Source organism: Schistocerca serialis, chromosome 2, assembly GCF_023864345.2.
Source record: "Schistocerca serialis cubense isolate TAMUIC-IGC-003099 chromosome 2, iqSchSeri2.2, whole genome shotgun sequence".
Classification (NCBI taxonomy): Eukaryota; Metazoa; Arthropoda; class Insecta; order Orthoptera; family Acrididae; genus Schistocerca; species Schistocerca serialis.
The window spans coordinates 212,604,277-212,621,293 of record NC_064639.1 but is presented as its reverse complement, the minus strand read 5'-3'; the positions used below and the strand labels follow the sequence as shown (position 1 = coordinate 212,621,293).

General features: G+C 42.8%; 1 protein-coding gene across 1 annotated transcript in view; it reads right to left on the bottom strand.

The window, feature by feature from the left end:
• LOC126455847 (uncharacterized transporter slc-17.2-like) overlaps positions 1–17,017 on the bottom strand; it is a 584,529-nt gene that overhangs the window by 554,636 nt on the left and 12,876 nt on the right. Inside the window, exon 2 of the mRNA XM_050091608.1 lies at positions 12,062–12,221. Coding sequence (XP_049947565.1) covers positions 12,062–12,221 — 160 coding nt within the window. The remainder of the gene's footprint in view (positions 1–12,061; positions 12,222–17,017) is intronic.

Here is a 17,017-nt window from a genome sequence, read left to right as displayed (position 1 = left end):
CATGACACAAAGCACTACGTCAGACATTATTCGAGCCCATACCACGTGGTAATGTGGCACTTCTACATGCACGCGAGTGCCCCACTCGATATTAGGCATGTGTACCAGTTTCTTTTGCTCTTCAGTGTACGTGTGCGTGTCTATTTGTGTATGTTCCACATCTGATCCTAAACCAATGGACCGTTTTCAACCAAACTTGGTGCAGAAATTCGTTACTGTCAGGCAGCAATCGCTGTCGGGTTAAGAACCACCTAATTATCATAGTTAGGGAGACATTATGTCATAAACAATGAGATGCATGAAAACTTGCATGGCGTTTAAAATTGTTATTCCTTTGCTACTAATTCTACTGAATGTCCCCACAATATTATATTATTGTACGACACACTGCCCGATAGATCTGACACCATAAGTACTGAGATGCATGATAAACTGCTGCATTTTGCATGACGTTTAAATTTATTACCCCTTTGCTACTAACTCTGTTCACAACATATTTCGCAGACAGTATTCACATATGACTTCGAACGAACATACGCAAAACTACTATTGTAGACAGGTAGTTCAAGAGAAGTAACGTCATAAACATAGAGATACGTGAAAAAATGCCGCATCATGCATAAAGTTTTAATACAATTATTCTTTACTATTCCTACACTCCTTACTAACCTACAGTCGAATCAACTCAAGGAAATCCCTGACGCCTGGCAACGCTTTTGGCAGCTTTCATCTGCAAAGCGGAAATGGCTGTAGTCGAAAATAGAGAGCCGTCCATAGAACTATGAAGGGGCGTTGGCATAAAGCCGTTTACAAAATCGCGTTGTTTACACGCGAAGCAGCTGCCGCCAGCGTACAGGAACAGTTAGGGGTCAAATGGTTCAAATGGCTCTAAACACTATGGGACTTAACATTTGAGGTCACTAGTCCCCTACACTTGAAGAACTACTTCAACCCAACTAACCTAAGGACATCACACACATGCATGCCCGAGGCAGGATTCGAACCTGCGACCGTAGCAGCAGCGCGATTCCGGACTGAAGCGCCTAGAACCGCTCGGCTACAACGGCCAGCAGTTAGGGATCATCTCACGCCTAGTCTCCGGCACAGTTTCAAAGGTAAAGGTGTTCTCCCGAACACATGGAAATGACATTTTTTCGATATTACACTACAAACAGAGTTCATTTTTTGTTTTCGTCTCTAATAGAAAATTGGCAAAATGAAAATGCCAGGTTTGTCAGCTAACAGTAAATATTTTAGCAGATGGGAGTATAGACTAACTAGAAAAAAACGTTTCGTGTAACGTGTGTCGAGTTTTTACTGGTAACCGTTACAACGAAACCAGAACAAATACTCAAAGAAGGTGTTAAGAAAACGCAAATGATTAAGTTCAAAGTTGATTTCCTTAAATTCCATCTCCGACTTTCAATTCACTTTCGAATTCCCATGACAACACCAAGTGTAGTTTTTCTGAGGTTGTCTCGGCGTTCTTTTATGAAGGCAGCACTATTCATAAGCCAAATGATCTGTTCGTCTCTTGTGTTTAATTGTTCTTTGTAGATTTCGTGTTTAAACTAATTTTGGAGTTCGAGCTCTTCATGGGCTTCGATTTATTGTGAATGCTTGGGCCTTAACTCATCAACGGCCAATACGAACTTGGATGCATCTTGTTAGAGTCATCAATTCAGGTAAACGCTACGCCGAAGGGCTTAAAAACATATACCCCCTACCCCTAGTTATTTGCTTACTATCTCAAATAATCAGCCTTGGACACTCTTCCCAAATATCTGACTTCTTACTCAATGAGGGGAGAAATCGGAACAATCGAGGTTACTAAAAATTTCCGTTTCCACGGAACTTAAAGTTCTTTCAAGAATTAAACAGTCTGTCACCTTGAAATAAATAATTTTAAACACATTAACGAATGTTCTTTCGCAATAGAAGACTTCAGCCAAGCATGCACGTTAATAAATTCACTCGATAAATTACACCACCAAACACAAAAAATGGTTCAAATGGCTCTGAGCACTATGGGACTCAACTGCTGAGGTCATTAGTCCCCTAGAACTTAGAACTAGTTAAACCTAACTAACCTAAGGACATCACACACATCCATGCCCGAGGCAGGATTCGAACCTGCGACCGTAGCGGTCTCGCGGTTCCAGACTGCAGCGCCAGAACCGCGCGGCCACATCGGCCGGCACCAAACACAAGTCAAGAATTTCAATAGATTAATAGCGATATAGTGTTTTCATTCTTATACATACAATGAGGAGCCAAAACATTATGACCAATTCCCACCGCGGCGTTGGATACCGCCTGGTGGCGTTGAAGGCACGTGGTGTGGTAACAGAAGTACGTAATCGGAGCAGACACGAACGGGGGATCAGCCTAGAGAAGATATGCAAATGAGATAAGCGAATTTGCCAAATGGCAGGTTATTATTACGCAGAAGCTGTGAACACGTATCTCATAAATGGCGAAGCTGGTCGAATGTTCACGTGCTACCATCGTGAGCATCTACGGGAATAGGTAGGACAACGAAACTCCCATTAGGCGCTAAATGGTTGGACGTCCAGCTGTCGAGGGACTTTTACTTATACTGAGCGGTTAGCTCTTAATTCATCAACAGCTGTTACTAACGTGAAGTTCGGAGGCTTGTCTGCTCTGTTGTATCGGACAGATGGTGATATATGTGGCATCTCTGCACAAAGAGCACAACGCTGGTGCACGCACATGTTTCGGAGCACAGCGTTCATCGTACGTCGTTGAACATGGAGCTGTGCAGTAGACCACCCTTACGTGTTCACATGTTGACCCAAGGACATCATCAATTACGATTGCAGTGGGCACGTAACCATCGGGATTCGATCACTGGAAAAGTGTCGGCTGTTCGTGTGAATCACATATCTGCTACACTTGCTCGACAGTCGTCTCCACAAACGGCGGCTCGAAACGCCCAGCGCGCCACTGACGCTGGCTGATGGGTGCGCTATTCTGCAGCGGGAGAAATTCTTGCGCTTGTATGGGACCTGTAGTAGTAACCGAAGATACGACACGAGCTAACTCACTGTACTCCTTCTTGCTTGATGTCTTAACTGACGGCGATGTCACCTTCAGCAGTATAACTGGCCGTGTCTCGAGCGAGACCCTTGGTACAGTAGTTTGACGAGCATTGTAGTGAACTCAGGCTGATTTCTCGGCCACCAAATTTGCCTGATGTTCATCCTACGGAACCCATCTGGGTCACTCTCGGGTGCCATCACCGCGTACGGAAATCAGCGACCCGTTATTTACGAGAATTACATGACCTGTGCGTAGACATCTAATGCACATATTGAAACGTCCCCTTAGAAAAATTATAAATGACTCTGCTTTAACAGACACAAAATATTTTTAGCGCAACGCAATCTGACTTTCAAAAATCCCTACAAAACAATGGCCCTGACTAACAATAACCTATACCTTTCATGAATCACTTACCTCACAAAAATCTTCGTTACTCAAACTACTGCAATACAGCGTGCTCCAATACTGACAGCTGAATAAAAGATTCTAACTACTGAAGGCACTAACTACTGATAGGCATAGTTAGCAAATGAAAGATTTTGATAGAGAACAAACAATTTCTTTACCTTAATAGTGTTCAAAAGTCATAATATATATATCAGCTCATGATATCCAGTATTACGAATTTACTCTTTCTGGCGGACACACGTCCAGATCGTCCGCTCTTAAAATTCTGCCATCTCTCTCCCCACATCCACCACTGCTGGTGACTCACCTCCAACTGCGCAACGCTACGCGCTGTTCACATGCAACTGCCCAACACTACAATAGCGAATATTCCAACAATGCCAACCAGCCACAGACTACACACAGCACAGCCAGTGATTTTCATGCAGAGCGTTGTTGTGTGTGTGAAATCTTATGGGACTTAACTGCTAAGGTCATCAGTCCCTAAGCTTACGCACTGCTTAACCTAAATTATTCTAAGGACAAACACACACTCATGCCCGAGGGAGGACTCATACAGAGCACTACGTGACGTTACCAACATAAAAACCTAAACAGCCTACTTACAATATGTGGCATCTCTGCACAAAGAGCACAATGCTGCTGCACGCACATGTTTCGGAGCACACCATTCATCGTACTTCGTTGAACATGGAGCTGTGCAGTAGACCACCCTTATGTGTTCACATGTTGACCCAAAGACATCATCAATTACGATTACAGTGGGCACGGAACCGTCGGGATTCGATCGGTGGAAACGTGTCGGCTCTTCGGGTGAATCACATATTTGCTACACTTGCTCGACGGTCGTCTCCACAAACGCCGTCATGGAGGTGAACGGCTGCTCGAAACGCGCAGGAGAATTATACTGAACTCACGCTGATTTCTCGGCCACCAAATTTGCCTGATGTTCATCCTATGGAACCCATCTGGGTCACTCTCGGGTGCCATCACCGCGTACGCAAATCAGCGATCCTTTATTTACGCTAATTACATGACTTTTGCGTAGACATCTAATGCACATACCTCCATAAAGCTACCAACAAATTATTCGATCCCTTATACGCAGAATCAGTGAAGTATTTCTTTCCAGAGACTGTCAAACAAGCTATTGAGCCTATTTTCATTCACTGCTTTCATATGGCATCGTATTTTGGGGTAATTCGTCATTAAGAGAAAAGGAATTCATCGTACAAAAGCGCGTAATCAGAATAATAGCTGGAGCCCACCCAAGTGCACCTTGCACATATTTATTTAAGGAACTCGGAATATTCATAGTACCTTCGCAATACATGTATTCACTTATGAAATTTGTTAGTAATAACCCGTCCCAATCAAAAAATAACAGCGAAGTGCATAGCTACAACACTAGAAGAAAGGATGATCTTCACTATTTTGGGTTAAATCTGACTTTGGCGCAGAAAGGGGTGAATCAAGCTGCCACAAAAATCTTTGGTCATTTGCCAAATTGCATTAAAAGTCTGTCGGATAGCCAACCAACATTTAAAAGCAAATTAAAACAATGTTTGAGTGACAACTCCTTCTACTTAACAAATATAAAGTAGTAATTATTTTGTGTAAAGAAAACTTATGTTAAAGTGACACGTTCCACAACATTATGAAATGCCGTATTCATGATCTATGGAACAAGTATTAATGTATGTATGTATGTATGGTCATAATGTTTTGGCTCGTAAGTGTATATCGCGTCTAATTCCTCGACTTTCAGCAATATTCCAATTACAATTACAATCAAATTAAGCTCTACTGAGAAAACAATGCAAGCCGTTTTTCAAGAGAACTCAAGACTGGCTTTTTAACAATATTTTCAGATATTTTCAGACGACCACGGGCGCAGTCGGACGTTCCTTGACCACTACTGCATTACTGCCTCGCTGTCGTACGGTTCCTGACCATTTACTGTTACTCCACCGGTCGCGTCAGTTGCGGCGTAACTCGAGTATCTACAATTTTCTGGAACAGTTTTAATGCATTTAATACACAGAAATTCCTCCACGCCGGTAATTCGTTAGCCCCTCAGCAGGATTGTCATTAACACTGTGGAAACTAGATCGCGTATTCTGACATTAAAAACAGGTCATGACGGTCGATACAACCGCACCATCACAAAACCTGGGAGGCAAAAAACTAAAGGAGAAACGGTCCGGGAAAACCATTGGCCAAGCAACGCAGTACGACAGCGACTACACTGTTACCCTCGTCCCCTGACACGCTTTGTATAACCTCCATTGTTAAGCCTGTCACCTGCCGTCTGTGAGCAGTTAACTGCACGTTGAAGTCGAATATACGCCTTGGTGACATTAATGTGGCTGGGCCATGTAGCTCTGGCATCCAGCAAGCTCTCCCATCCTTTGTCCATCCATCTGCCATTCGCTGGCTACGTGACCTGCCGAGCTCCATTTTATTTTCATTACAATAACAGTCGGTTCTGCACCCTTATCCACTTCTGTGTTGTCCAATGTCTCCGAGTACTTCCCAAGATGCGTCAATCGATTGATCAATGAGTACCCTTCAGATTTTGGGAAAAAACTTGTAGAATACTTTAAAAAACCGGTGCCCTTCGTCTATTAAATTTTACAAATGGTTCAAATGGCTCTGAGCACTATGGGACTTAACATCAATGGTCATCAGTCCCCTAGAACTTAGAACTACTTAAACCTAACTAACCTAAGGACATCACACACATCCATGCCCGAGGCAGGATTCGAACCTGCGACCGTAGCCGTCGCGCGGTTCCAGACTGTAGCGCCTAGAACTGCTCGGTCACACCGGCCGGCTCCTGTGTTCAACGTTTGCCTTTTTGCTGCTATCATTTACCGCCGCCAGTCAAAAATTTGCACAAGCCTGTAGATACTGTAAAAGTGACTGATTTGAGCCAAACTTGGTATACGTCTCCCTTACTGTCGGGCAACAAGCGCTGTTCGAGTAGGAAATGTGCGTGCGTGAAATCTTATGGGACTTAACTGCTAAGGTCATCAGTCCCTAACCTTACACGCTACTTAACCTAAATTATCCTAAGGACAAACACACACCCATGCCCGAGGGAGGACTCGAACCTCCGCCGGGATCAGCCGCACAGTCTATGACTGCAGCGCCTTAGACCGCACGGCTAATCCTGCGCGTTAGAGTAGGAACCACCCACATATCATAGTTAAGGGGACATGATGTCATAAGCAACGAGATGCCTGAAAAACTGCCTCATGCATCAACTTTAAATTTACTCCTTCTTTGCTACTATCGTTATTCATCGTAGCTTCTGGAAATGTAAGTAGAAATAGTGGTCATAATCAATTTCTAAGTTAAACAAAAATTACAAAAAAATGGCTCTGATCACTATGCGACTTAACTTCTAAGGTCATCAGTCGCCTAGAACTTAGAACTACTTGAACCTAACTAACCTAAGGACATCACACACATCCATGCCCAAGGCAGGATTCGAACCTGCGACCGTAGCGGTCGCTCGTCTCCAGACTGCAGCGCCTAGAACCGCACGGCCACTCCGGCCGGCACATAAATTACAGAGAATTTGTATTTTGCATGCTCTGTTTCTTCGTGTGGATACTGTACTTATACATTTGTACATTATGCATTTCAAAGGTGTTCTAGCCGGCCGGGGTGGCCGAGCGGTTCTAGGTGCTGCAGTCTGGAACCGCGCGACCGCTACGGTCGCAGGTTAGAATCCTGCCTCGGGCATGGATGTGTGTGATTTCCTTAGGTTAGTTAGGTTTAAGTAGTTCTAAGTTCTAGGGGACTGATGACCTTAGCAGTTAAGTCCCATAGTGCTCAGAGTCAAAGGTGTTCTAACAAATACATGGAAATGAAATTTTCAAGATATTACAGTACAAACACAGTACATTTTATGTCTTCGATTATAATTTGGAGTTGGAGAAATGTTCTGGCTTTGTCATCTGGTTTTCGCCTCGCGGAGAGGATGCGCGGTTTGAGGCGCCATGCACGGATTGCGCGCCCCCTCCTGCCGGAGGTTCGAGTCCTCCCTCGGGCACGGGTGTGTGTGTTGTTCTTAGCATAAATTAGTTTAAGTAGTGTGTATGTCTAGGGTCTGATGACCTCAGAAGTTTGGTCCCTTAGGAATTCACACCCCATTTTTAGCTAGTTTTCAGTAAAAGACAGGTGCAACTGTGCACGTGTATAACATTTTAATATGGTTGAGACACGTCTTGTCTCTTTGTTATTCAGTGGAGATGAGAAACAGTTCGAAGAGGATGCGAGTGCGCCGGCCGTTGTGACCGAGCGCTTCTAGGCGCTTCAGTCTGGAACCGCGCGACTGCTACGGTCGTAGGTTCGAATCCTGCCTCGGTCATGGATGTGTGTGCTGTCCTTAGGTTGGTTAGGTTCAAGTAGTTCTAAGTTCTAGGGGGCTGATGACCTCAGATGTTAAATTTCATGAGGTATTTTTGTTTGTATTTTCGAATTTTCTTTCTTGTAGTAGTTAGTTCATATTAAGAACACATGTTCTGCTTGTGAAACGAACTAAATAAAAATGAGAAGATGATAGAAACAATGTGTCTGAACCATAAATGCTGCGAAGTTTTTCAAAACTGCATGTCACTGATGTCAGATGCATGAGATGTGAAAGATGATAGTTCACAGTCACAAATTAAGGCAGGTCTCACCGTGGCTCTCAAACCGGGGGAGACCAGTGGTTAGGTCACTGCCTTGTAACCACAAGAATCTAAATTAGATTTCTGATTACACCAAGCGGATGCTCAGCATTCAGGCATGCACCGTAAGCGGGTTTGCAAACTACAGATGTAGATGTAGATTAAGCTGTAGATGCAGAAGGAGAAGCATATAGATGTTGCTGCAACAACGTACCAATGATAGCGTCGTCATTCCATGGTACCCGTCACATATAGTCGTCTTTCCATCTGAAAGTAGTGTATGGTACCCGCACCAAAGTTTTAGCTTTGATTAAGTAGCACAAATTGCACACAAATCGTTACCTGATAAATACGTTCGTAATTATCCCTGCCGCAGAGATTTAAGTAGGTTTCGCAGAACGTGTGAGACATACTCGCCTGCTTGTACGCCGAAATGCTCCTTCCACCGCAAGAATGCCACGACGTCGGCTTCTGAATGCTCGGCATTTCCATGGTTACGCATAGTTCCATGTACTACTCTTACGACGAAGCTTCTTGCTGCAGGTAAAACAAAAAGGATCTAATGTTCCACATATACCCGTATTTAGAATGAGATGTTCACGGGAAGTTATCCCTGCTTCTGAGAACAGCCTTCAGAATCAAGTAAGTGTAGAATGTCCGTTGGCTTAATTTGAAATTTTTCGTCGGTAACACTCAAGAGGAGATATTAGCTTGAGACACTAGTATTATATTTTGCGACTGCTGCTGTTAGTAGCGGTATGCATGATGAATGATGTGAAGTGAACAGGATGAATCACGGGTCAGATGTGGGTAGCCAGTCACATTGCTCGTTCGTAATTTCTTGTGCTTCGTTAATGAAGTTAGTTGGTATGCTGGTTCACTCGCTGCAGCTTAAGCTGACCTATTAGGACCAACCCTAACTATCACTTCTGAAATCTCGATGTATTACGAAAAAACAGCAAAACTTTTATGGTTCAAATGGCTCTAAGCACTATGGGATTTAACATCTGTCACCAGTCCCCTAGACTTAGAACTACTTAAACGCAACTAACCTAAGGACATCACACACATCCATGCCCCAGGCAGGATTCGAATCTGCGACCGTAGCAGCAGCGCGGTTCCTGACTTAAGCGCCTAGTACCACTCGGTCACAGCGGCCGGCTTTTTTATGAAAAATGTTATTGACAAGATTGCGCGTTTCACTCGTAGCGATTTACGCTGTGTTCTCAGGTCCCACCCTAACTACAACTTCGGAAATCGCGATATAGTTTGAAATCAATGGAACAAAAACTAGTCACTGAGCTTAAACAGCTAAGAACTTGTGACAACCAAGGCTATAAGTTTTCATCAGTGTTAGCTGTGGGACCAATTCCGTAGAGTACTTTTTGTAAAACCGAAATGGAATTTCATCCGAACTAGGATGCCATACAGGAGTCAGAGCAATGATTAAACGACGGAATGTTTGTACGATTCTCCTGGGTGAACCATTTCTTAAATTATCAATTTAAAATTTCGGCATTCCTTTTACTATCTTCTACTTCCAGGACTGGTCAGCGAATGACTGGATAGAAGCCTCAGACGCCTTCAGCGATTTTACGTGGATCCAGAATTTTCTCGGTTTCTCGACAAGATCTTTTGCTGTGGTATGACGGTGATAGTTGTTTTATACTTTGCGCATCTTGCGCTGTGTCGAACTACAATAAAATAGTTCAGATTCAGCAGAACTAATGACTGGACTAGGTTTCCTTTTAATTTAGGAGGAATTTTTTTAAAATGTTTGCAGTACAGGTAGGCAAAGGAGACATTTCGTGCGTGTTGTAAAATCTTATTCTTCCGAATTTAGATGGTCATCCAACAAGGTTATCCTGCGTTTTTTTCTTTATTTTAGTGTGTGTGTGTGTGTGTGTGTGTGTGTGTGTGTGTTTGCGTGTCAGGAATCGCCTCAGGGAATTCGGTGCAACGTCAGCTGTGATTTCTGAGCTAGCAAAACACGACAGCTTCGACGATGATACTTAGAAAAACGCATGGATGTCTTAGAAATGTTTTTCTTCTTACGACTTAGATGTCAAATATTGCCAGTCATGAGTTATTCGTATAGTATTTTACCTGTAAGGAGTCTATGGTGACAGGTTGTTAGTTAACTCAGGAGCCAAATACTTTGTACTTACTAATATTTTGTTTCTGTTCCTTTTGTGTGCATTGTTCATCTATGATAACACTATATACTGATAGTCTTATTACAAGCATCAAGACAGCAAACGTATTAGCTGCTCGATATTTCTTGGAAATGAGAAGACTGGAACTTTAGTAGAGGCAATAATTTTTTTGCAACTGATATTACATTTATAATTTTGCTTGCGCCGTTTTGCAGTAGATGGCAGTAGCGGGAAGTGGTGGTGAAAGCTGCAGTTCGTTAGGGTCATGCAGTAACAGTACGCAGGGTCAGGTGAATGAAGGTAGTGGTAGTGATGCAGAGGAGAGCTGCGTCAGACCAGTCTTCAGACTGAACACCGCCAAAGAACTTAATGTTTATCAAGTCTGGACTTAAAAGGTGGCTACAATTAAAGTGCAGCTACTCACAGAGGTCCAGTGTGAGCTGTAGTTATCATATACTTGGTTGATATTTTAATGCGCTAATGCGGAACCGATTTACAATGGAAAAAAAGTAGTTCCAATTTTGGCCACAGGTGGAAACTGGTGCTGTGAATGCAAGAAAGATGTATTTCTTTTATATGTAATGGATTAAGAACAGGACGTGCGCAGAAAAGGTCAAAGAAGGGAGACAGGCATAATGTTGATTTTATTACTAAGCTCCACTTACACAAATTGTTCAGTCTAGGCACCGAATATGTCGACAAGATTCTGTACAGCGCCAGATTTTCACCTGGTGGCCGAAAGTGGAACTCATTTTTTCGAGCGTAGATCGGTTCCGTGTTAATGCATTAGCATATCTACGAAGTTTAGGTGCCATAAGAGGGTTTTACAGTCTACATTCTACTTCCGTAAGTTACCGCACTTTAATTACAACCACATGGTACCTGAGAGATCCGCAGCCCTTATTTCTAGAAAATACACTTACTTTGACTGTCCATTGCTGTTTTCTCTTAAAATAACCGCTTTTGGGCAGCATCCCCCATATTCAGATGTGTTAAAAACGTAAAAATAAATTATGTTGGGTTCTAATCCTATGCTTAGTGTATTAAAATGGTTCAAATGGCTCTGAGCGCTATGCGACTTAACAACTGAGGTCATCAGTCCCCTAGAACTTAGAACTACTTTAACCTAACTGACCTAAGGACATCACACACATCTATGCCCGAGGCAGGATTCGAACCTGCGACCGTAGCAGTCGCGCGGTTCCAGAATGAAGCGCCTAGAACCGCTCGGCCACACTGGCCGGCGCTAACAGTATTACACAGCCATATTTTTTTCCCCTATCTAATATCAGTACAAACGTTGTTTAACATACCATTCTTGTAGTTACGGAGTAACCAGTCTTAACGAAAACACCATCAGTTTCACTGTCAAACACTGAGGTAAAATTTATATACTGTCGTTTTATAATAAAATTTAAAATAAGTTTGAGTATTTTAAAAATCTGTAGTGTTACCGACTGCCATCTACACGTACTAACGGATTTAAAAACGCAATCTTGAAATAGTTCATATATTAAACACTCCAGAGCATTAAGCATAAAACATTGCAAAGGATTCCCTATATTGACAAACATATTATAGTGAAGGGAAAGAGTTAAATGCTATGAACACAAGATTAGAACCCAATTGTCATTTATTTTTATGTTTCTCAACACATGTGAAAAATACTTAAAAGCTTAAAAGCTTTTTACTCATCTGTAGCCATGGTCACAGTGCAGCAAGCGACTAGGTATTCATTCAGCACATTGCCTTTTTTCTTTTTTTCTCCCCTGTCCTGGTACACTGGCGGAAGCAAGGTGTCTGCGCTTCTTCCAAGCATATCTTGAACATGACAATACGAAAACCAAACTTGTAGAATTCTCGTGGGTCGAACGAAATAACGACGTGACCAGGGCAGACAACCTGTGTCCTACAAGTTAGAAATACGCAGGAAAACATTTGAAAATATGAGCATAGCCGAAAAGTATCCACATTCCATTAGGAAAAATAGATCATAATGTGCTGATCAGTGCTTGCAATGGTGATGGAGTCGTTCTCTTATGCTAATGAGGATGTTCTTGTTGGAGCTGCAGTGCTTCTAATGGAGGTGGTGAGCGAGCGTGGCGCAGTGGTTAACGCACTGCATTCGCCTTCGGAAGGGTGGTTTCGATCCTGTCCTAGCAGTGTTGTTTCAGGTTTCCCATGGCTTTCTTATCGCTCAAGTCAAATGATGAAATAGTTCCGTTGTAAAGGACACGACCGTTTCATTCCCTCTGGCGCTCCGGTGCTGTGCTCATCTAATAAGCTCATCGCCTATCCCAATATTCTTTAACTGGAGGTGGTCTGTCTACACATCACCAGCTCCGGCGGAGGTTCGAATCCTCCCTCGGGCATGGGTGTGTGTGTTTGTCGTTAGGATAATTTAGGTTAAGTAGTGTGTAAGCTTAGGGACTGATGACCTTAGCAGTTAAGTCCCATAAGATTTCACACACACTTGAAAGTTTGAACCAGCTCCGAGTAAACAGACGGATTGTACGGGATTGTTGGTATGCCAGAGCAGACGAGATGTCTATGAAAAACTGAGCTTACTTTGTTGTTGTTGCCCGCAGCTCGTGGTCGTGCGGTAGCGTTCTCGCTTCCCACGCCCAGGTTCCGGGGTTCGATTCCCGGCGGGGTCAGGGATTTTCTCTGCCTCGTGATGACTGGGTGTTGCGTGATGTCCTTAGGTTAATTAGGTTTAAGTAGTTCTAAATTCTAGGGGACTGATGGCCATAGATGTTAAGTCCCATAGTGCTCAGAGCCATTTGAACCATTTTTTTGTTATTGTTGTGGTCTTCAGTCCAGAGACTGGTTTGATGCAGCTCTCCATGCTACTCTAACCTGTGCAAGCTTCTTCATCTCCCAGTACTTACTGCAACCTACATTCTTCTGAATCTGTTTAGTGTATTCATCTCTTGGTCTCCCTCTACGATCTTTACCCTCCACGTGCCCTGCAATACTAAATTGGTGATCCCTTAATGCCTCAGAATATGCCCTACCAACCGATCCGTTCTTCTAGTCAAGTTGTGCCGTAAATTTCTCTTCTCATTTTATATCCTCTCTACTTCGAAAATCATAAGTTATTTTGCTCCCCAAATAGCAAAACTCATTTACTACTTTAAGTGTCTCATTTCCTAATCTAGTTCCCTCAGCAACACCCGACTTAATTCGACTACATTCCATTATCCTCGTTTTGCTTTTGTTGATGTTCATCTTATATCCTCCTTTCAAGACAGTGTCCATTCCGTTCAACTGCTCTTCCAAGTTATTTGCAGTCTCTGACAGAATTACAATGTCATCGGTGAACCTCAAAGTTTTTATTTCTTCTCCATTTTTCTTTTGTTTCCTTTACTGCGTGCTCAATATACAGATTGAATAACATCGGGGACAGGCTACAACCCTGTCTCACTCCCTTCCCAACCGCTGCTTCCCTTTCATGCGCCTCGACTCTTATAACTGCCATCTGGTTTCTGTACAAATTGTAAATAGCCTTTCGCTCCCTGTATTTTACCCCTGCCACCCATAGAATTTGAAAGAGAGGATTCCAGTCAACATTGTCAAAAGCTTTCTCTAAGTCTACAAATGCTAGAAATGTAGGTTTCCCTTTCCTTAATCTATTTTCTAAGATAAGTCGTAGGGTCAGTATTGCCTCACGTGTTCCAACATTTCTGCGGAATCCAAACTGATCTTCGCCGAGGTCGGCTTCTACCAGTTGTCCCATTCGTCTGTAAAGAATTCTGGGAGGAACTGACCAGCAAGGAGTTAAATCTGTTTGACACAATTTTATTTCCACAACATAGAAGGCTGCATTGGAACGCCGTACAGAAGACCCGCGTCGACATTGCGTCAAGTGTGGAGTCACAAGGCGCGACCAGAGAGAATGGTGGGACAGTCCGGCAGGGCACTGCGTCAGGAGGTGCTGCGCACGTGACGTCCATTACTCTCGCACCGCGCTGCTCTATTTCTGTCGCAGAGCGCGGGAAGCAGTCCACTAGTTCAAGGCCAGCAGGCCCCATTCATGTCTGCTGCAGCCACGTACTTTTTATCTACGTCACTGTGATTTCTGTTGCGTCCATCCATTGTCACGCTGCCCAGAGGTGACGCAAATAATCTCATTGTTCTAACTGACGTTACAAGGAAACTGGCAAAGAACTTAATTGTCTGCCGTCAGCAGAGATAATATTGCTACTGATTAAATGTTTCGCCGTGACTGCTCAATCAGTTCCACAGTGGTGACGTAATTATATTAAATTTATAAAATAGTTTAGTTATAATGTCCATGAAACGTTTTAAAAAATAAGTTTAGGTAGATGGCTAAACATTGCGTAACTACTGGCACAGTAAGTGAAAGATAAAGTGTCAAAGTCTGTTTTAGATGTAGAGCTGGAAACTTAGTTTGAAAGAACGCCGCCAGGGGCGCCACCGACCATTATACAAGAATAAATCAGGAACTGAGGCACCATTCCGAGTTTCAAAAATTATTACACCTAATAAGAAGCGGCACGAAGAGGGTAAACGAATAAAAAATATATTTGTCAGAACCTACAGAGTCATTATTTGTAAGTTTCAAAAATAAAGCTGAGATAGTGTCTGCTAATAAATCTGTTCAATTTTCTATAAATACTGTGAGGAGGGTTGAGGTTATAAGCTGTGACGTAACTTCACAGATGAAAACTGACTTTGATCACTGCAGTTATTTTTCCCTGCAACTTGAGGAATCGACTGATGTAGTTGATGCAGCTCAGGTGGGCGTTTTGAAAAAAATAGATTTTTATAATTTAAGAGGAGGTGGTAAAGATTATACCATAACAGGACGCACTACCCGACAGGACGTATTAAACCTGATAAAAAATCTGATAACAGGACGCACGTTTCGACAGGACGTATTAAACCTGATAAAAAATCTGTTCTTACATTTTTGCTTTATTACTAACTATACTTAAATTTATTTCTTATGTACGATTCAGTTCCAATATCTTTTTCTCATATGAATTTTAATTAAAACTCATTTCATGATTATTAGATTTGTAAATTTATGGGCGTCCGCAGCTCGTGGTCTTGCGGTAGCGTTCTCCCTTCTTGAGCACGGGGGTCCCCGGTTCGATTCCCGGCGGGGTCAGGGATTTTTCACCTGCCTCGATATGACTGGGTGTTGTGTCGTCTTTATCATCTCATTCATTCCCCATTACGGTCGGAGGAAGGCAATGGCAAAACCACCTCCACTAGGACATTGCATAGTACTGCGGTGCTGGTCTCCGCAATGTTCCCATACGCTCTGTCGAGGAGTGTGAGACTTCGTCATCATCATCAAGTTTATGGGCAATAAACACATGTAAAATTTCTTATTTGTATCCTAGTTTCATTTGGCAGCTCACAGCGGGATTTAAAAACGGCATATTGTGAGCCGAATTTGACAGAGCACTGAAAAACCGAAGTGGAAACAAGGCCCCGGGGGTAAACGACTTTAGCCATGATAAAACTCTTCCGTCTGTTGTGCAAGGTGTATGAGACAGGAGAAATACCTACAGACTTCATGAAGACTGTAATAATTCCAATTCCAAAGAAAGCAGGTGCTGACAGGTGTAAGTATACCGAACTACCAGTTTAGCAAGTCATGGTTGCAAAGTGCTAATACGAATTCTTTACAGAAGAATGGAAGGAATGACAGAAGATGATCATGGAGAAGAACAATTTGCATTCTGGAAGAATGTAGGAACATCCGAGGCAGAACCGACACTATGGCTTATATCAGAAGATAGTCTAGCGAAAGCAAATCTATGTTTATAGAATTTGTAGACTTAGAGAAAGCTTTTGACAATGTTGGCAGGAGTAAAATACAGGGAGTGAAGAGCTATTTACCACTTGTACAGAAACCAGGCGGCAGTTATAAGAGTCGAGAGGCATGAAGGGGAGCAGTGATTGAGAAGAGAGTGAGTCAGGGCTGTAACTTATTCCCGATATTATTCAATCTGTGTGTTGAGCAAGCAGTGAACGAAACCACGGAGAAATTTGGAAAGGGAATTAAAGTCCAGGGAGAAGAAATAAAAACTTCGAGGTTTTCAGAGGACTTTGTAATCTCGTCAGAGGCAGCAAAGTACTTGGAAGAGTAATTGAACGGAATGGACGCTGTCTTGAAAGGGCAATGAACATCAACAAACTCAAAAAAAGGATGACAGAATGCACGTGAATGAAATCAGGTGATGCTGAGGGAAATATGTTAGGAAATGAGCCATATCAAGAAGTAGATGAGCTTTGCTATTTGGTCAGCAAAATAACTGATAATGGCCGAAGTAGAGAGGCTACAAAATGTAGAATGGTAACGGCAACAAAAGCGTTTCTGAAGTGGAGAAATTTGTTAACATCGAGTATAGATTTAAGTGCCAGGAAGACTTTTCTGAAAGTATTTGTATGGAGTGTAGCCAGGTACGGAAGTGAAACGTGGACGATAAGCAGTTTAAACAAGAAGAGAATAGAAGTTTTTCAGATTTGGTGCGACAGAAGAATGCTGAAGGATAGATAGGCAGATCATATAACTAATGGGAAGTGAGTGTGAATGTGTGAAGGGAGTGGGGGTAAATATCGCAGAGGGAGACCTAGAGATGAAGACTGCCAGCAGATTCAGAAGGATGTAGGTTGCAGCAATTATTCAGAGATGAAGAGGCTTGGACAGGATAGAGTAGCATAGAG